The sequence below is a fragment of the Denticeps clupeoides genome, chromosome 1 (assembly GCF_900700375.1).
Source record: "Denticeps clupeoides chromosome 1, fDenClu1.1, whole genome shotgun sequence".
NCBI lineage: Eukaryota > Metazoa > Chordata > Actinopteri > Clupeiformes > Denticipitidae > Denticeps > Denticeps clupeoides.
This window is the reverse complement of record NC_041707.1, coordinates 37,193,836-37,213,985: the sequence shown is the minus strand read 5'-3', so window position 1 is coordinate 37,213,985 and position 20,150 is coordinate 37,193,836. Positions and strand designations below refer to the sequence as shown.

At 43.2% G+C, this 20,150-nt stretch overlaps 2 protein-coding genes across 3 annotated transcripts; both read left to right on the top strand.

Annotated features, from left to right (window-relative positions):
* The first annotated feature begins 498 nt into the window (after positions 1–498).
* tkfc (triokinase/FMN cyclase) lies at positions 499–8,241 on the top strand. 2 transcript variants are annotated; one of them, XM_028991652.1, is made up of 16 exons: positions 499–619; positions 1,079–1,268; positions 1,361–1,653; positions 1,724–1,802; positions 1,948–2,037; positions 2,147–2,181; positions 2,346–2,430; positions 2,523–2,612; positions 2,685–2,801; positions 4,636–4,749; positions 4,852–4,989; positions 5,241–5,347; positions 7,125–7,228; positions 7,455–7,488; positions 7,569–7,661; positions 7,733–8,241. In XM_028991652.1, the coding sequence occupies exons 1-16, from the start codon at positions 614–616 to the stop codon at positions 7,892–7,894; spliced, it is 1,737 nt and encodes a 578-aa protein (XP_028847485.1). In that variant the 5' UTR covers positions 499–613; the 3' UTR covers positions 7,895–8,241. The 2 variants fall into 2 exon arrangements, with proteins under 2 accessions (XP_028847485.1, XP_028847475.1); XM_028991642.1 differs by having other exon boundaries at positions 7,569–8,241.
* Positions 8,242–8,848: 607 nt separating this feature from the next.
* On the top strand, positions 8,849–20,078 carry LOC114797005 (circularly permutated Ras protein 1). The gene is made up of 20 exons (XM_028991587.1): positions 8,849–8,997; positions 11,222–11,279; positions 11,586–11,708; positions 12,279–12,374; positions 12,541–12,627; positions 12,727–12,824; positions 12,908–13,096; positions 13,605–13,655; positions 13,858–13,947; positions 14,400–14,551; positions 14,673–14,754; positions 14,825–14,949; positions 15,016–15,100; positions 15,909–16,015; positions 16,104–16,216; positions 16,722–16,833; positions 17,227–17,367; positions 17,694–17,787; positions 17,928–17,975; positions 19,503–20,078. The coding sequence occupies exons 2-20, from the start codon at positions 11,222–11,224 to the stop codon at positions 19,587–19,589; spliced, it is 1,938 nt and encodes a 645-aa protein (XP_028847420.1). The 5' UTR covers positions 8,849–8,997; the 3' UTR covers positions 19,590–20,078.
* Positions 20,079–20,150: the final 72 nt, after the last annotated feature.

The window sequence follows — 20,150 nt, the reverse complement described above, 5'->3', positions numbered from 1 at the left end:
GATAAATGCTGTAAATGTAAAAAAAAAATTTTAGAATCCACATTTAGAGAATCCACATTTAAACCAATTATCATTTCTTTTGGACTTTTTATTCATAATTGAAAATGAAGTGATTGTCATTGTGAAGCACAGCTCAGTACAAGGTCACACAACGAAATGTTTCATCTCCTTGGTGTGTGGGGATGGTGCTTTGCTCAATGGCACCTCAGTGGCACCTTGGTGGTTTGGGACTCGAACTGACAACCTTCTGATTACATGTCCATTTTCTTATCCGCTAGGCCACCACTGGCCTAATGCTTAAAACCGACCACTGCTGCTTAAAATTATGGGAAACGTTTAATCAGGGCTGGGTTTTTTAATTGCAGCTATGGTGTGGGTGTGACCTATTCTGCGTGGATAGCACCATTGCACACAGCCAGATGTCCATGAGTGAAAAAACAGAAATACATGTGGTCCGCTAGAGGGCGACAAATCATTGCTAAAAAAAAAAATCCAGTTCCAAGTCAGGCCGCTCCGCACTCCGCGTTTTATTACCGACCCGGCCGAGAGCGGGTCCGTGGACGTGGGCACGCTGGACAGCAGAAGGGGCGGATTAGGAAGCGAGCAAAGCAGCATGGAGGTAAGACACGGTTACACGCACGCAAAAAAATGGGCCTGTCTCTCGTTCTACTAGCATCATGTGCGTCGTATGCAGGGTTTGAGGACATGCTTTACAATTTGGGATAAAAACTCGATGTGGTTTTAGTGCCCTGTACACGCAACCGAGCATTGAACTAATTTGTTGCAGTGTTTAAATTAAACGCGCACAGATTTGCTGGACTTTCAGATGAGACTTTAATTATTTCCCAGTTGGGGACAGAGTCCAGAGTCCTAAAGGTGCAAAAATACAGCCCACTGTCGTCATATTCAGATTGGAGCAGGTTCATAACTGTATAATGATAGTAATATTAATAATAAAATAATTCATACTTTATGAAAATTAATAAATTATGATTTCTCATTTCCAACTTATCCTGGAAGGCGGTTCTTCCTACTAAAACTATTATTATAATTATTGACCAGAATTACATCTCCACAGGTACAGAGGAAGCTTCTGAACTCAGCGGAGCGGTGTGTGGACGAGGCTCTGCTGGGTCTCGTTCGCAGCAGCGATGGCCTGGTGCTGCTGAATGGACACAGGGTGGTGCTCCGTTCCGACCTGAGCAACCTGAAGGGGAAAGTAGCCCTGCTGTCCGGCGGTGGATCAGGGCACGAGCCCGCACACGCAGGTATTTTGACCGTTTTTATTCTCTGCACACAAAATTATTTCCTCTCCCGGTTTCAGATTGTATTGTCAGGCCCTGATGCATCTCTGCTGCAGGCTTCATCGGTGTAGGGATGCTGTCCGGCGCAGTGGCAGGCGCGGTCTTCGCCTCCCCGCCGCCCGGCAGCATTCTGGCTGCCATCGTGACCCTGTGGCAGGCAGGAGTGTCAGGTGTCCTGCTCGTGGTGAAGAACTACACCGGCGATCGGCTGAACTTCGGCCTGGCCGCAGAACAGGCGCGAGCACAGGGCGTTGCCATCGACATGGTGATGGTCGCAGATGACTGCGCCTTCGGCCAGACCAGCAAGGCCGGGAGGCGGGGCCTCTGTGGAACAGTTTTTGTGCACAAGGTACCATGGCCCCACCCTCCAGACCTAACTGTTTAAAATGCTGCCATATGTTCACCATTTATTTATTAAGGTGGCTGGAGCGCTGGCAGAAGAGGGGTGTTCATTGGAGACCATCGTTTCCAGGGTGACCAAAGCAGTAAAAGGCATTGGTGAGGAATATAAGCATCCACATCTGGTTGTTAAAACTTCTGAAAATAAAAGAAGCTACTAAATTACACAGCATTACACAAACTGTTATTATTAGATAATAATCAATTATGTGATTTAAAAAAATACGGTGTACATTTCTGCTAGGCACACTCGGGGTCAGCTTGTCTCCCTGCAGCGTGCCTGGATGTCTGCCCTCCTTTCAACTTCCAGCAGGGGAGATGGAGCTGGGCCTGGGTAAGAAAGAAGTCGTTAAATACAGAACTGAATTACAACAGATCAAGTCAATTATTAATAGTTTATGGCTACGCTGACTGACTGTATTGTCTGCGGTCCGTTTTTTTAGGAATCCACGGTGAGCCTGGAATTAAGAGGTCAAAGGTCAGTATTTCTAGCTAATAAAGCCTATACCCCTTCCCCTTCACATTGTTAGTGGTGAAAATGACATGATCTTTAGTTAGGGACATTTTTTAAAAATATATATGCATATGAACAATAGTCATATTTGATGAGTAAATGTCTGCAGCGCAGCCATTGTCCTGTAGGTGGCCTCAGCAGACGAGGTTGTGAAGACAATGTTAAATCACATGGTCGATCCTTCTAGCCAGTCACACCTGCCATTGAATGCTGGTATGTTGCCGAAGGAATGTGTGAGTTTAATGCATTTGCCTGAATGTTTCAGAGTCAGCATTTCAAAGTGCATATGTCTAAATGTTTTCTAGGTGACAGTGTAGTGCTGTGCATGAATAATCTGGGTTCTCTGTCCAATCTGGAGATGTCTGTGGTTACTGGGGTTGCCATCCGGCTTCTTGGTGAGGTTACGGTCCAGTTGGTAGTCTTTGGAAATGGTTGTTTGATGTAAATCTGTAAATGACTGATTACAGAGGAGCGAGGAGTCTTTGTTGCCAGGGTGATGTCAGGCTCCTTTATGACCTCTTTGGAGATGGCTGGTGTGTCGCTGTCTCTCATGCATGTAGACCAAGAGATCCTCAGGCTTTTTGGTGAGTGTCTTAATCCCACTGTTATGAGTACAAGCACATGCCACTCTTCCACCACAGTCACCATTGGCCTGATATTTATTTGGTCAGTTGCAACTAATCCAAGATCATTTCAGTGGTGGCCTAGCAGGTAAGGAAATTGACCCGTAATTGGAAGGTTGCCAGTTCGAATCGTGATTCGCCAAGGTGCCACTGAGCAAAGACCCACATACTGCTCCCCGGGCGCCTTTTATGGCTGCCCATATGGCTCCCTTGTCATCCAGGGCATCCTGTACAGAAAAGTTCTAATGCGTCAGTCCTTGGTGAAGTTGTCTATGCAGAACCTGATGTAATCAAGGACTGCTGTAGTGTGGTTTTGTGTAAGGACTGCTGTAGGGGGGTGTGTTTAAGGATCAGAAGCAGGGACGTGTCCAAAACTGACCAAGGCGTGCTAGAGGTCTGGTCCTTTAGGCCTGCCGGATGTTTGGGTAAACAGTGTTTTTTCTCTTCCGGTTGCACAATTTATGTGTTGATGAAATGTGGGGAAGACTTTCTGCTTTCAGATCTCCATGATTGAAATCCCCCAGTATAATGTGAGCATCCTCAGGATACTTGCTCAGTTTGCTGCTGATGGTGTCGTGCAAAAGCCCCAGAGTCGTGCTAGCATTAGCATCTGGTGCTGTGCACACAGCAGTTAGCAGTACGGCACTGAGTTCACGGGGGAGGTATACCGGTCAGCATTTAACCGTCATAAAATCCACATCCGGAGAGCAGTGTCTGGCGATAACAGTGGAGTTTGTACACCAGGTACACCACGTTCACACATTGGCCCCCTCCTCTTTTCTTGTTTGAACTCTGTCCTATCTTGCCTGTGAACCATGTAGCCTGTTAGCTCAATGCGGAATGTTCCTGGTGGCAGTTCCTGGTGGTCTTTTCTGTAGCTATCCGCAGTCTCCACTCATCCAGTTCATTTGCCAGAGACCTCACATTTGACAGGAAAATGATTGGGAGTAGTCGCTATAGGTGGAATGGAAAAATCGTATTCTGAGTCAGAGAGCACCCAGCCACAGCATATACATGCACCACCATCTTGGATCGCCATATATAGGATCGCCACTGGACCACCATATTGGATCGCCACTGAGGTGCCACTGAGCAAAAACACCGTCCCCACACACTGCTCCTCGGGTGCCTGTCATGGCTGCCCACTCAAGGTGATGGGATAAATGCAGAGGACAAATTTCAGTATGTGCACCGTGTGCTGTGCTACTGTGTATCACAAGTGACAATCACTTCACTTTCATATATTCACTTTTCATCTATGATCTGTAGTTACAGTGGAGAACATGAATATGAGATATTACAGTGGCAGCACATGGGTATCTAATGTGTTTTTGACTAAATATTTCACTCAACTGAACTCAATATTTTACACAACTCATCAGAAAACAAATAGCTTTGTTTGTAATCTGGAATGGTTTATATCATTTTCCAATATCACATGAGTCCTCAATAGTTGTGTACACATTCCAGTGATCTGGGCCTTCAGATATTCATAATAAAAAAAAAAAGTGAAGTGATTGTCACATGTGATGCACAGCACACAGTGCACACAGTGAAATTTGTCCTCTGCATTTATCCCATCACCCTGAGTGAGCTGTGGGCAGCCATGTCAGGCACCCGGGGAGCAGTGTGTGGGGACGGTGCTTTGCTCGAACCGGCAACCTTCTGATTACGGGGCCGCTTCCTTAACCGCTAGGCCACCACTGAGGTTAACCTAATCAATAAATCAAAGTTTCACTATAACTTATGATCAACCTATAATTATTTTCTTGATCTTTCTCTTTCTTCCCCTCAGATGCTAAAACTACAGCCCCAGCCTGGCCTAACCTCAGCAGCACATCACTGAGTGGGAGGAGATGGAGCACTGAACCAGCAAAGAGAGTATCTGAAGAGACCATGCACATTCCAGGCATGGAGAAATGACTTTCGTCTTGCATCTGTGAAGGGTTATCTTTGTCAGACCTCCATTGAAACTGTTGTGAGCACAGAATAATACTAATGATCCTCTCAGGTCCCCTCAGTGCAGTTATGCAAAAGGCTCTGGAAGCAATAAGCCTATCCCTCCTTGAGCACCAGGAAGAACTCAATGGGCTGGATCGTGCTGCCGGGGATGGTGATTGTGGTAGCACCCATGCCCTTGCTGCCAGGGGTGAGTCACTTTCCTCAAACAGATGTATATGAGCAAGTGTGCAGCTTCAGGTTAACTGCAGCCCTGTTTGCAAAGCAAATGTGCCCACTTGTTCATGGAAATTATCAGATGAGTGTTCAAGTAATCAGTGTCTTCCAGTGGGCTAAGTTGTTTCTGGTAGAATTCAGCACTGCCTTATAGCAATGTTCAAGGCCTAAGCTCTTCGCCAGCTAACACAAATTCACTGGTTCATTTCTTCTTCTGTCCAACAGCCATTCAGGAGTGGCTACAGGGCCACCAAGTACCTGGTTGCCCAGGTCAGCTGCTGTCAACTCTTGCTGGGTTGGTGCAGGATAAAATGGGGGGTTCCTCAGGAGCGGTGCGTAGACATTTGGATTTACATTTGAATAAACTTTATATTGCTGTCATTAAAGAGGCACAGTCATAGAGAACATCTTCAGCCTAAGCTAAGGCTAAATGAGAGAAATCTAGCTATCAACACTAACAAACTGATAGAAATCTAGCTATCAACGATAACAAACTGGGGAGGAACTAGCTATCAACGCTAACAAACTGAGAGAAACCTAGTTATCAAAGCTAACAAACTGAGAGAAAACTAGCTATCAACTTGAACAAACTGAGGGAAAACTAGCTATCAACGCTAACAAACTGAGAGAAAACTAGCTATCAACGCTAACAAACTGAGAGAAAACTAGCTATAAATGCTTACAAACTGAGAGAAAACTAGCTATCAACTCGAACAAACTGAGAGAAAACTAGCTATCAACGCTAACAAACTGAGAGAAAACTAGTTATCAACGCTTACAAACTGAGGGAAAACTAGCTATCAACTCGAACAAACTGAGAGAAAACTAGCTATCAACGCTAACAAACTAAGAGAAAACTAGTTATTAATGCTAACAAACCGAGAGAAAACTAGCTATTAATGCTAACAAACTGAGAGAAAACTAGCTATCAACACTAACAAACTGAGAGAAAACTAGTTATCAACACTAACAAACTGAGGGAAAACTAGCTATCAACACTAACAAACTGAGAGAAAACTAGCTATCAACACTAACAAACTGATGGAAAACTAGCAATTAACGCTAACAAACTGAGAGAAAACTATCGATCGAGGATAGCAAACAGAGAAAGCTGGATATTGAGGTTAAAAAACTGAGGGAAAACTATATCAAGGATAATAAACTGAGAGAATACTAGATATCAAGTCTAACAGGCTGAGAGAAACTATCAACGATAACAAACTGAGAGAAAACTATCTATCAAGGATAAAAAAAGCTGGATATTGAGGTTAACTAACTGAGAGAAAACAATCTATCAACGCTAACAAACTAAGAGAAAACTGCCTATCGAGGTTATCTAACTGAGAGAAAACTAGCTATCAACAGGGCTGCCAACTCTCCCACAGTGACAGTGAGACACATGCATCTGACTGTCCTCACACGCTCATCAATAACCATCAATTGTACAAAAACTGGAGTTTAGGAAATTCTCTAGCTTTTTGTGGACATAATGTTTAAAACCTGTTCTAATTCAGTTTCATTTGTTTGTGGTTTATGTAAATATTCTGCTAACTTTGGTCTGTGGTGTGAAAATGCCTTGAACAAACAATGGATGTCTGAAGAATGAATAATCTTGTCATTTTGACAACTTAATGCAGTTATTCAAAACGTCAATCAAGGACTTTTTCCAATTTTTGTTATGTTACAGGCTTAGTCCAAAATTGATTAAATGCATTTTTCCTCCAAATTACACACAACACCCCATAATGACAACATGAAAAAAACTTTTATTTGAGGTTTTGGCAAATATATTAACAATTTAAAATTAGAATGACATGTACATAAGTATTCAAATCCTTTACCATGAAGCTCACAATTCAGCTCAGGTGTAGCCTGTTTGTGGTTAAAACCACCAGGAATCTTCATAGAGCTGGCCAGCCACTTATACTGACCAATCGGGGGAAGCTAAGTTCTAGAATACTATAAGCTATCATTAATGTCATTAAACAAAATTACAAATGCTTACTAAACTTGCAGTAATAAAATCATTCAAGTTAAAGTTCCAGAAAGTAGAATCATGTGGCCAGATGTGCAGACTTGATTTGATCAAATTTCTGTTTTGTTCATTAGCTCTACAGTTTATTCCTCACTGCTGCAGCAGTACCCTTGAAAGGGCAAAGCGATCCTGCGGCGTGGGCCAAGGCACTGCAGGCTGGGACTGAAGCCATGAAGAGGTGGGGTGACAGTCTGTTCTCTGTATTAATGTTTTGTGAACTTGTCACTGATAATGATAGTCAGGGAGCAAGCGACCCATGCCTTGTCCAAAAGGTTTCAAGTCAACCAATCTCAACTGTCAACCAATTTATCGAAGGTTCAGACACAACTCATTAAGAAACACACTCAGCCCTGCATTTCAAGCCTACAGACTAAACCAGTCATTAACTTTCTTTCCTGATGCAGGTATGGGGGCGCAGAGCCTGGAGACAGGACTATGGTAAGCCTTACATTAAGCGGTACACTCTGTGAGTTTTTATGCTCCCTGTTATGATTTTTTTTTGGTCTCTTGTCCTACAGTTAGACGCTCTGTGTCCTGCTGTGGAAGAACTGCAGAACCTGCTTTCATCATCCCCCAGTGGTGCAATGGATGTATTACAAGCAGCTGTGAAGGTAGACATGCATGCACCACATAGGGTTGCTGTGAATCACAGAAATGTACATTTGTCTTTGTCTTGTGACAGAGAGCGGAATTGGGGGCGGAGTCTACGCGATACCTCACTGCCAAAGCTGGACGTGCCAGTTATGTCGGCACAGACCATCAGACCCTGCCTGACCCTGGCGCTGTGGCGATAGCAGTCATTCTGAAGGTGGTCTGTGAGACTCTGAGTGGGATTGGTCACTGATATTTGGAAATATGGCATCACAGTCCTATAAGGGTTTCCTTCTGACCTGAAATAGCATTAAAATCAGTGAAGCTTTCTAACCAGAAATTGTAAATTAAACAACAAGCTTGTAAATTGCCGCTGCAACTTTAAAAATCTTTATAATAAAGGGGACCAGCTTTCAAATTCATTGTCTTTTAATTGGACAGTTTTTAGAAAATATGAATTAGATCTTTCTAACAAGAATAATAATGTTACTGTAAGGAGGCTAATGTCATTACATGGACATAATAACATTACTGCAAGGAAGTGAACTTTGTTAAAACTGGACTTCAATGTATTATCTAATAAAACATCCTGTAAATTAACTTTTGTGCCTTCTTTTCATAATGTGTGTGTGTGTTGCATTAATAAGAATATGAACATGACACTTCTGTCTGTGGTTGTGTGAATATCCTGTGGTGGCGTATGCAAATCACCTAGTAGATGGCGGTACCACTGTCTGGTAGCACAAAAGGGTTTTTAAGTGCAAAAACATTGCAAAGTTGACACAAAATGAATGTCAGGACTGAATGGAATGGACACTGGAAATTAACTGGAAATGAATGTTAATGATTGGTTCTATGCATCATACTTGTGCTTTGTTTATAGAATAATTCAATAATAAAAAAAATGCAAAAAATGTACTTGCCTGTCAAAGAGAATTTCTATACAGATGAAATTTGGTCGCAGACCAGCAGGTTTCAGTTTGGGGACTAATCAGTCATGTTTTCATCCATTTTTTGGTTTTATATATGACCGTCACTGGTCATATATAAAATCATAATCTTTGTACATTTTCCCAACTGATTCACTAAGTTTAAACCAAAACTGAAAGCTGCTTTTTTAAAAACGGCTTAATCAGTTTGTTTCGTTTCTGTTTTCTGTTGTTTTTCCTCTCTGTCAACGAGTCTCATCCCCCCGTTTTTTTTCTCTCTGCACTTTCCTGACTTCCTGTCGTGCAACATCTGCAGGTCTACAAAGAGAGAGAGGCAAGGAGAGGGAGGTTCATAGACACTGCTGAACTTTAAATCCACATAGAGACAAAGGACAGAAGTTCCCTACAGAAGCAGCTGCTTGACCAGGTACCACGTTCAAGCCGTTCGCTCTTTTTTTCACAGCCGTATGCACATCCATTGATTCGATGAATGACAGGCATTATAAAATTATATTTCTAAAAGATAATTATCACGTTAAACTGATGTGTAGGAGATTAGTGACCCATTTGACTCTTATTCCATGAATCCATCATGGGTAAGACGCGTGAATGGTTGATTAATTATGTGTTGGTTGGTTATTTTATGTTGTTGGTTGATCATTTCAAGTCACATTCAGATTTCTAGTCTCTGTAGTTTTTTCCTTTTGCTTCAGAGTACTTGGATTTAAATGTACAGGAGTCATCACTGAAGTACACTGCTCAAAATAATAAAGGGAACACTTAAACAACACAATGTCAATCACAACTTAGGAAGCAACACTGTCAATTTCAAATGCTGTTGTGCAAATGGAATAGGCTGAGCACATTTATTGAGCACATGTGACAGACATGACATGCTGCCTGTGACATCCGCCAGCATGACCAATTTGGCAGTGGGTCATTTCTTTGGGTGGCCTCACAGTTCTCCATGTGCTCGCCAGAGGCAGCCTGACTGCCATTAGGTATCGAGATGAGATTCTCATGCCTCTTGTGAGACCATGTGCTGTCATGCTATTAGGTCTAGGGTGTGGAGAGGAGGACGTCTACTGTTACACACACAACCAAACAAAGCGTACAAACCGTGCTTTTATTTACAGCGAGCTAACAGGTACACTAAAACTGTGGACTCAGGCTAACACAGGCTAACAACAAAGCAACAAGACACACAAATGAGATCCCCAACGGAGCTCCTTGCAGATCTCCGTGGACCCTGGGGACCTCTCAAAACAGTAAGGGCCTAGCAGACCCTGGGGACCTTCCAAACACCATCTGAAGTCTCTTCATATAATTGGAGGTAACCTAAAGGCAGATGTTAGGTGGTGCTGGTAGACTCCCTCGAAGTCCACCTAAAAGAAACAGAAAAACAAAAACACAGCCAGTCACACAGAACACGTGGGAGCGTACGTCCAGGGACGTAACATATGCTGGGGTGGTTGGCCCTGGGTTCCTCCTAATGTGAGACAATGCAAGACCTCATGTGGCTGGAGTGTGTCAGCAGTTCCTGAAAGACAAGCGCATTGATGATATGGACTGGCTCCCCAGACCTGATCAATTTGATTTCCTTCAATTATTTTAGTGTGGTTTGGTTGTCAGCACATTCAACTATGTAAAGAACAAAAGTATTTAATAAGAATATTTCATTCATTCAGATCTGGGAGGTCTTTTTTTGTGTTCCCTTTATTTTTATGAGCCGTGTACATTTTGATGTGCTCTGTTGTACATGGCCCCAGCAGGAAGTGATGGGTTTTCAGAATGACTGCAGTGCTTCCCTGATCTCACTGGTTCACACATCCTGTCATTTTGACAGTTGAGCATTTTGTGTTTTTGTTTTTTGGCCGGTTCACCACAATTAGTATGCTTGGTGTGTTTTTTTTTTTGTTTGTTTGCTTTTTTATTCATACAGGAATTCAACCCCACAGCAAAACAATATACACACACTACTTGGTAGTGGCCTAGTGGGTAACACACTCGCCTATGAACCAGAAGACCCAGGTTCAAACCCCACTTACCACCATTGTGTACCTACATTTACATTTATGGCATTTATCAGACGCCCTTGTCCAGAGCGACTTACAATCAGTAGTGACAGGGACAGTCCCCCTTATGGGGACACTCAGGGTCTTGCTCAATGGTAGTAAGTGGGGTTTGACCCTGGGTCTTCTGGTTCACAGGCAAGTGTGTTACCCACTAGGCTACTACCACCCTATAGCAAGTACCTGAGCAAGACACTTAACCCTAAGTTGCTCCAGGGGGACTGTCCCTGTAACTACTGATTGTACGTTGCTCTGGATAATGCCTTAAATGTAAAATGTAAATGAATTGTTTGCCCGTGTTAACATTCTGGTCAACACTCTGATTCCAATTTGAAATTGAAACCATCAGCAGTGATACTCACCATATTTCTTATAATCAACTCTGACTACTGATTATATCTGTATGTATGAAATGCACAGTATGCAAGAGGATATATGTCTGTCTATTGTTGTTATTAACGTAATTATTGCTTTTTTTCCCTTTATTTTTATGTATTGCTTGATATGTTGAGGTTCAGTTTCAGCTGCCATAGATTTCATAGTTTGGCCAATCTTCCTTCTCTCACCCTGTCCCCCCAGATGGAGTTTGCCTGCAGTCATGTTGTGTGCAACTGGAAACCTGGAACAATGGCAGCAAGTGAGATTTTCAGAGATTTTCAGAAAGGAAAACCTTGCTGCATAAGAAAGATGCTTGTGTGGCTTGAAGTAGCTGAGCCTGGTGGTCAGGAAGACTTCCACAGTTTTGTGAAGCTGATGATTGGGACAAATGTGGCAAGACGTGATGAAAATCACTGCTGTAACTTGATTATTTCGCTGGGTATTTTTCATCTTAGGCTTTAGTAAAAGACATCTCGGTACATATTTGGTCACGTGAAGCGTGCTGTATTTATTTTGCTCTGTGTCTGACCTCATATTCCACTTTTGGCCTCTCTGTGTCTTCTAGGTCCCTGCCAAACACTGGCCGGCTCTCGAAGTGAATATCGGAGGCCAGCAGCAAGCGCCTCCCGATCGCAGTCAGTCAACAATCATGACTACGACAACCGCGTCGCTGTACTCCCAAAACCTGGTATAACTTCCGCTCTGATCCTCAACAGTAACAAAAAAAACCACTTTATAAATGTAATAAGATTTCTTCTAAACCAGCGGCGCTCGATGCTGTTGTTGTGCCAAATAGTTAGCATCAGTGATTTCCATCAGCATCTGATAGCATCTAGCACCTGTTTCAGTTCAAACATATATGGCTGTATTGGTCCAATAAAGAGGAAGTATTCATTTTCCAGAACTTCAGTGGACTCACCCCTGCATTTCAGACTTGTGTTTTTAATTAACATTCAAATTGGGTAGGACACGTTCATTTCTGAACACACGTTTCTCTACGTTCTCTTCAAACAGAAGAGAATTTGCTGTGAAGGCTTGGGTCCACTTGTCAGGCCAATGGTGGGAGGGTGTGTTCCCGGAGTCACACTGAATGTCTGAAGTACATGAATATGTCGTAACCACATTTGAACCCCACTCTGATACTGTTAGCCACACACAAACGAGGGAAGATCTTCGTGAAAAACGGTGTCTTACTCCTGTAAAGTAACTGAGACTTAATTTGTCACCTAAATTAGTTTGAACTTTTGCCTCGTTGCAGCACAAGCCACTGTAGCTCCGCCTGTGCCGCCACGTCATTCTTCTTCCAAGAGGCAGCCACGGCCCACATCAGGACCACCCCCAGTGCCACCCCGAGGTAGACTCACAATCTCGGTTCACTGAAGTCTTTATTGCTGACTGCAGTTTGAATTCATGCTGTGGGTTGTCGGTGTCTTGGATCTACAGAAGTTTTTTTTGGGACTCTTAAGTTTCTGAAGCTGGGCTGTGAAAATTTTTGCTTTTCTGCCTTCACGTGTCCACAGGGTTGGAGGGAAAGGGCGAGACCCGCATCAAAGCCAACGTAAATGTTCTGTCAGTCAGCCTGGGAAGCCTGGTAGATATAAGCAAGTGTGAGGTTCCTCCTAAAACCCTTTCACGCACACCCACAGAACAATTTAGTCATGTAGTGACAGGTCATTAACACCGCATGTGATCGAAACATCTTGCAGCTACCAGTATCCAGAGCAATCAGAAGCCAGTGTACTGTGGGAAATGTGTGGCTGTCCTATCCGCAGTCAGCAGCGTGCAGAACCGACAGAACATAAGCGTGAGGAACCTTTAGCAATCATGTGCTAACTCTACGGCTGGAGAAAAAAATTTTACCCACTACAGGTGAATTTTCACTGTCAGGTGTGGACCTGTGAGTTCTGCGGGACAGAAAACGCACTGCCTGGCGGCGCTCGATGCTTTCACCGCCCCCCACCGGGAAGAGATATCCTCTACATGGATGGGAACAGTGATGGGGACTATGAGAACCTGGAGGACATGATGGTGGTCTTCTGTGTTGACATTTCTGGGAGCATGAGCGTCACGTCTGAGGTCTTTATTGACCTGTCTACACATGGACATCACAGTCAAAAGTTGGAACGCACCCTACTCATTTATGGGTCTGGCATGTTTTTTTACATAAAAGAACAGAACTGAAGACATGGTATGATAAAAGTACACCCATGAGGTCATGCTGTGGTGCTGTAATGGCAGCATTTCCTCCACCTTAAGTTAGTCAGCTAGGACGGTTTCCAACAGTCCTGAAGGTTCATGCTGAACACGTTCTTATCATTCACTCGTGTTGATGAGAATCTCATCAAGCGGCTTTGATTATGACAATAGTGAACAAAGCAGCTATGAAGGTAAAACATACAAAAGCAGAGCATACTTCACTTTCGCCTGATACAAAAAATACTAAATATGTTCCTTGTATTCTTCTAAATGGCTCCATGTTAATCTCCATGACCGCCAGAGAGTGGGTGCATCCAAACTTTTAACTGATACTGCATGCTGATTTTTGCTGTCTAATTTATTACCTATATCATCGCTACTTCTCCAGATTTCCGCTGGGAACAGTATGAGGTCCCCCACTCACATATCTAGACTGCAGGTGAGTCTAAACCTCATCGATAAGGTCCAGACCCATTCCGGGCCTTTGTTCCATACAGCTTCTGCTTCTACAATTACTAGAGTGAAGTAACGGAAAATACAGAGGAGATTAAGGTATTAAGACAGAAGGCCTGTTGATGATTACAGATGTATGTATGTATGTATATATGTACCATAGTATGATAATAGATTTTCTCCTGCAGGGTGTCCAAAATGCCCTGCAGAAGGCACTGTCTTTTCTACTCCAAAGGTCTCCCCATCGCAGGGTGGCCTTGGTTACGTTCAATGATGAGGTAAGCGATTCCTGCGCTTTCTTTCATTTCTAATTCACTTGATAGGTCTGTATTTTCATTAAAAAAAATTATGTATTTTGGGATGGTTTGTTTTGGAAGCCTTTTGCAGACCTAGAGTATTATATTTTTGCATATTTTATGTAGATTGTGTCACTATATCAAGATTTACAATTTAGAGGACAGGCTATAATTTATGTTTATTTATATTTAATTCAATTAATATATATATAATGTTTTTTAATTATTTATTTATTTGTGTGTGTGTGTGTGTGTGTGTGTGTGTGTGTGTGTGTGTGTGTGTGTGTGTGTGTGTGTGTGTGTATATAAACACATACACACACACATATATATATATATAAACTCTTAAACATGGAAATTAATTATTTAGTAAATGTTTTTTTGTTTTAGATCATAAGTGAAACTGTTTTAAACAGCTGAGGTGTGCACTTTAGGTGACGGTTTATGGGGACAGCTTGAGCGTGCCCCTGAGTCTGAGAGACTGGGCCCTGCTCGACTATGACCACCTGAGAGAACAGGGAGAGAACTTCACCACCCTTCACTGCATCGCCGAGAGTCTGCAGCCGCTCACCAAGAGCGTGAAGGAGTGAGTCTGCCTGAATTCATTCAGTAATTAATTACTGTCGTTATTTTGACATGTTTCTTGCCGACCATTCACCTTCATATCACTTCCTGACGTTCCCAATTTTTTTCCCCTCTCTCTGCAGGCTGAGAGAGCATGGAGCCACGGCACTGGGCCCCGCTGCCCTCATCTCCATAGCGATGGCTTCCCAGTACCCAGGGTCAAAGGTCAGTGGGTCCTTTTTTTTAAGTAAGTGGAAACACAGAGTGTTGTTTACATTGAGGATTGTGTCTGTAGGTGATCATCTGTACTGACGGACGGGCTAATATTGGCTTGGGCCAATTAGAACAGGAGTCTGCGCATGGCCCCAACCCCTCGCCTTATTTCTATGCCCAACTGGCCACTTATGCTGCTGAAAAGGGGTGAGGACCAAATTATTGCACATAGTGTACATAGTTTCAAAAGACTTGACCTTTTTCCATCGACAGAGTGATCGTGTCAGTAATGACATTCGAGGGGGAGGACTGTCGGCTAGCTGAGGTGGGAAGGCTGGCAGATCTCACTGGAGGGCGGGTGAGTCACTTTTTCCGCTGCCAAAGGAACGAGGTGTGATGTAGGCAAGTTAGCATCCGCTTACGCTTTACTGTTTTACGCCCCCAATCCGGTTTACTTGATAGCTGACCTGGAATCAGTTTTTACATTAGCACATTCCTTCATTACACATATCTTGATTAGGTTTGATATGCAGAGAAATATTGTCAGCAGTGCAATGCTACAGATCATTCCATTGAAACATAAATGATGTTTGACAGCAAGAAAATTATATACGAAGGACAAACATGCCTAAGCACGTTAAGAATGACCTTTAACCTTTTTTCTTACTGTGTAGATCACAGATTAGGATCTTGATAAAAATTGCATTAGAATAGAATTTAAATATATTATATAATTATTACAGATGATATAAAAAGTATATTTTTATCATGCAGTATCTGCTGAAAACAGTTTTATTTTTTACAGCTTCAACTGTATGAAGACTTTCAGCTTCATTTTATCATATCATTTTATATATTTTTATCATGCAGTGTCTGCTGAAAACAGTTTCATTTTTGTGTGTGTTTGTTCAGAATTGAGCGAAACGTCATCTCAGCATTCTAGAATGTACAATGTACACAGTTCCTCATATTTTGATCTAAGAAAAAATCCTTTCAATAGCTCTGCAGGGTTGTCAGCACGTCTGAGGGGAGTTTAAATTAAGTGTTTATTAGAATTTATAAATGTACTAATCAGTGATTTAATGATTTCATTGAATAATATATTCAACTAGGTCAAATGTATTGTCCATGATATATGTGAATGATGACGAATGCCCTGTTTGCAGGTCAACATCGTCAACATCGGCACTGTGGCCCTGGAAATCAAGTCTGTTCTGGCTGACAGCGTCATGGCGACAGGTGTCAGGGCAACACTAATGGCACCGGACGGCATGTAAGTTACTGTCCCTGCTTTCTCTACCAGTCTACCCAAAGCAATTCATCTGGCACCTCCCCCCCCTCTCTCTCTCACTATCGCTCAGATATTATCCCTACGAGGAAGGGGACAGTCACCGTGTGATGAGGGACGTGGGTAATGTGACTGAGGGACAGGAGATGACCTTCCAGTTTGCTGTGAAGCCAGACAAAGTGGAAAGTGAGCAGAGCTTCTGTTTCTTGACCCAGTTTCAGAGTGTGCCATATCTCTTCCATCTCTGTTGCTTTATCGTCTTTTGGCGACAATGCACAGTTTGTGCTTCAGAACAATCATTGGCTGGACATGTTTGGGTGTGGAACAGTCTGAGAAGCCACACGTAAATCCTGACTGGTCAGCAATGGTCTGGCAGTTGAACAGAGGCTACTGTGAAAAGCAAAATCGTACATTTCCCACTTGTGGGATTAATAAAGGATCATCTTAAACACACAACTGTATCAAAGACTCTGATGACTTGGGCTTAACACATTTTACTGATTACTGAGCTGTATAAAGACTTTCAGCTTCATTCTTGAAATGCACTAGCAAGAATCTCACCTGCAAAATATGTGTATGGCACACAGGAAATCGGTAAGTGACACCCTGCAGACGTGTTCATGATTTAGCCCGTTTCAAAATGCCTTGTGACAAAGCCGTTGGCACGTGCCTCTTTCTATCCATGCTGCAGGTTTTCAGAGGAGGGACCGGATTCCCTTCCAGCTACAGCTGGAATTCAGAACACGAGACATGCACAAGGTGACCAGAGTCATCACCCAGCAGAGACGTGTGACCACCAGCAGGTGCTTACTCCAGCAATAAAGCTGAAAACAACACAACCCAGCACGGTGGACCCTACACAGTGTAACCCCCAAAGCAACTCAGTACAGTAATGAGTTCGAATCCCGAGCAGCCAAGGTGCCACTGAGTCCTCTGCATTTAACCATTACCCTCAGTGAGCAGTGGGCAGCCATGAAAGCAGTGTGTACTTTGCTCAGTGGCACCTCAGTGGCACCTTGGCAGCTCGGGATTCGAACCAGCAGCCTCACAATTCCGCTTCCTTCAATATTGTAAATATTAATTATATTAATTATATAGTCAATATTAATTATAAAGTGCATCACAGAGCTGGGGGGGCAGCGGAGGCCTTGCGGGATAGGAAGCAGACTCCCAAAGAAACATTTCTTTACCCTCAGCTGGGTGTGGGCCGGCAGTCTGAATATGTCCGTGCTGGGGGTGCACTGCGCCCAGCTGTGTGCCAGGCTCACAATGGAGGGCAAAATCCAGGAAGCGCAAAAGCAACTCCAAGCGCAGCAAGACCTGCTCATAGACATCAGGTATGTGGGTCAGTTTTGCTCATTTACATTTACCGCATTTATCCAGAGTGACTTACAATTGCCATTAAGAATCTTGGTCAGGGACACATTGGCAGTAAGGGGGATTTGAACCTGTGACTTTGTGGTCTTCTGGCTCAGAGGCAAGTGTCTTACCCGCAAGTGTCTTACTGGGCATCTCATTTGAAACACAGGATGAATAAATTCAATAAATGGCATTTCAGAGTATCTCTATATTTGTGCATTCATGGCTGCTATAGAGATTTGGGTCCTAATTTGGTATAGGGCAAGGCGCGCATATAAATCTCAGTTCTCTGGTCCTGTAACAGTGAGCAGAGGCCCGCCCCTAAGGAAGAAAGCGTGTATGGCAACTGGATCAGCACAATGAGCATGATCTGTGAGGACCTCACTGCAGAGGACAAGGTGAGGAGAAGGCTCCATGCCGCACACATTGTATATGGTTTTCTGTCCATTTTTTTTATATACCAGATCAGTGGATCAGTACCCCTTTCACAGCTGGTACATTTGAGTGAAATATCTGATAATATCGTTCTGGTTTGCAGGAGGGCAAAACCTCCAAACAACCCCAGGAATTATACTCACCAATCACGGTCAGTCCCACAGACATCTTGTTCAGTTCAAACGGTTATTTTACTGTAATGTGCTTTCTTCTTCACGTTCGAGCAAATTAATTTTGCTTAAAGGTGAGGTGTTAAATAGTCACAAGGCTGTTATAGTATAGTAATAGTAATTGTATCTCACAAAAGTCCATACACCTCTCACATTTTGTTAATATTAGAACAACACAAAAAATGTGACACTTTGATCCAATGTAATGTAGTCAGTGTGCAGCTTGTGTACGAGTGTAAATTTACTGTCTCCACAAAATAACTAAACACACAGACATTAATGTCTAAACCTGCCTTTTTTTGAACCCAATCAGTCACCTGGTTAGTGTAACCTGGTCTCAGGTGTGAATGGGGAGCAGTGTGTTAAACTTGGTGTTGTCACATTCCCACTCTCTCATACCGGTCAACATGTCTGGAGCAGGGGTGGACTAGCTGGTAAGGAAATGGACACGTAACCGGAAGGTTGCCGGTTTTGAATCCCGGAGCGCCAAGGTTCCACTAAGGTCCCCTCGATCAGGGTACCGGTCCCCACACACCGCTCCCCGGGCGCCTGTCATGGCTGCCCACTGCTCACCATGGGTGATGGTTAAATACAGAGGACACATTTAGTTGTGTCACCGAGTGTTTCACAATGACAATCACTTCACTTTCACGTCACTTGTCGTACTGGTCAACAAGTTCAACATGGCACCGTCTGACAAAGAACTCTCTGAGAATCTGAAAAAAAGAATTGTAGCTTAACATAAAGATGGCCTGGACTATATGAAGTGGTTAGTTATTTTGAGTGGACAGCAAATGTATGTGTCGTATCTTCAGTGTTGTGTCTTCAGTGTTGTCCCAAGGAAAGACATGATCAAATATTTAGGTGTGTATGTGAGGTGTGTACCCACTTTTGTGAGATATTGTCTATACTGTGTATATTTGGTAATAGATCTTTTCACAGCATACTCGCACATTTTGTCACACACGTGCAGAGGTGTTCAGCACAGATCGGTTTACATCTTTTGAGTCACTGGAGGTGATATAGTTTTGGTTTTGATGAGGAATAAGTGTACGGAGGAGAAGTTTAGGCAGCTCCTGGTTGCCCTTGGGATTATCCAAACCTAACCTTACACCTGCATGGTCAGTTAGGTGCTCCTGACATTGTGAAAGTGAAGTCATTGTCAATGTTAAACAACGAAATGTGTCCTCTGCTTTTAACCATCAACCTTAGTGAGCAGTGGGCAGCCATGACAGGCGCCCGGGGAGCAGTGTGTGGGGACAATAACTGGCACCCTTCTGATTACGGGTCCGTTCCCTTACCCACTAGGCCACCACTCCATGTATAGACCATATATATAGTCTTATATTTCTATTGAGGAATAATTATTTCGCAATAATTTTCTTTATCATTTAATCACCCTTCTGGTATGTCTCCTGGGTCTTGGTGGACAATTTTCTTTCTTGGACCTTTCTTTTTTGAACAAACAGATATATTATGGGATTTTATGTGCCATGCTGTTCCTTCAGGCTCTCTCGGACGAGGCTGCAAAAGTGGTGTACCAAATGAAGAGGGCGCGAAGTATCAACAGTTGCCAAGCTGCACTGGAGAGCTGAGCAGGACGTCCCGTCAGAAAGAGTCATGACCGTTCCGCCACCATTCAGCAGAAGAAAGACCTGCACTAGCTATGACACTCTATGACAAATGTTACAAACTAGAAATTTCAACAAGACTTACTTTGCACAGCGTGTTATTCTTTCTTTTGTGGTAAGTAGTAAAATACCACCAGTAACAGTCTGGTAGCATCATTTTTGCGAAGGTAATGTACATAAACCAGTTGGACAAGATCCTCAGCATTCTCTACTTATCTGCAATGCTGGGATCATCTGGTCATTAACACTGTGAACTCAGTATGTCGGGGTTTCCCATTTCTGCTCCCAACGGCAGACACACAGTCCCGGACCGTTTCAGGCCATCTGAAATTTAGCATCCTCAGAAAACATTTTGCAGCACATTGGTCACCAAGGAAAAAGACTGGGGGGAAAAAACGTATATGCTCCTGTACAAGTATGCAAGATGTTTGCATTAAACGTCTTATTACCTAATTATCTCTCTCACTCACTCACTGACTCACTTATTCCTGCTGCCAGAGCCCATCCCAGGGTAGGGTGGCAGCC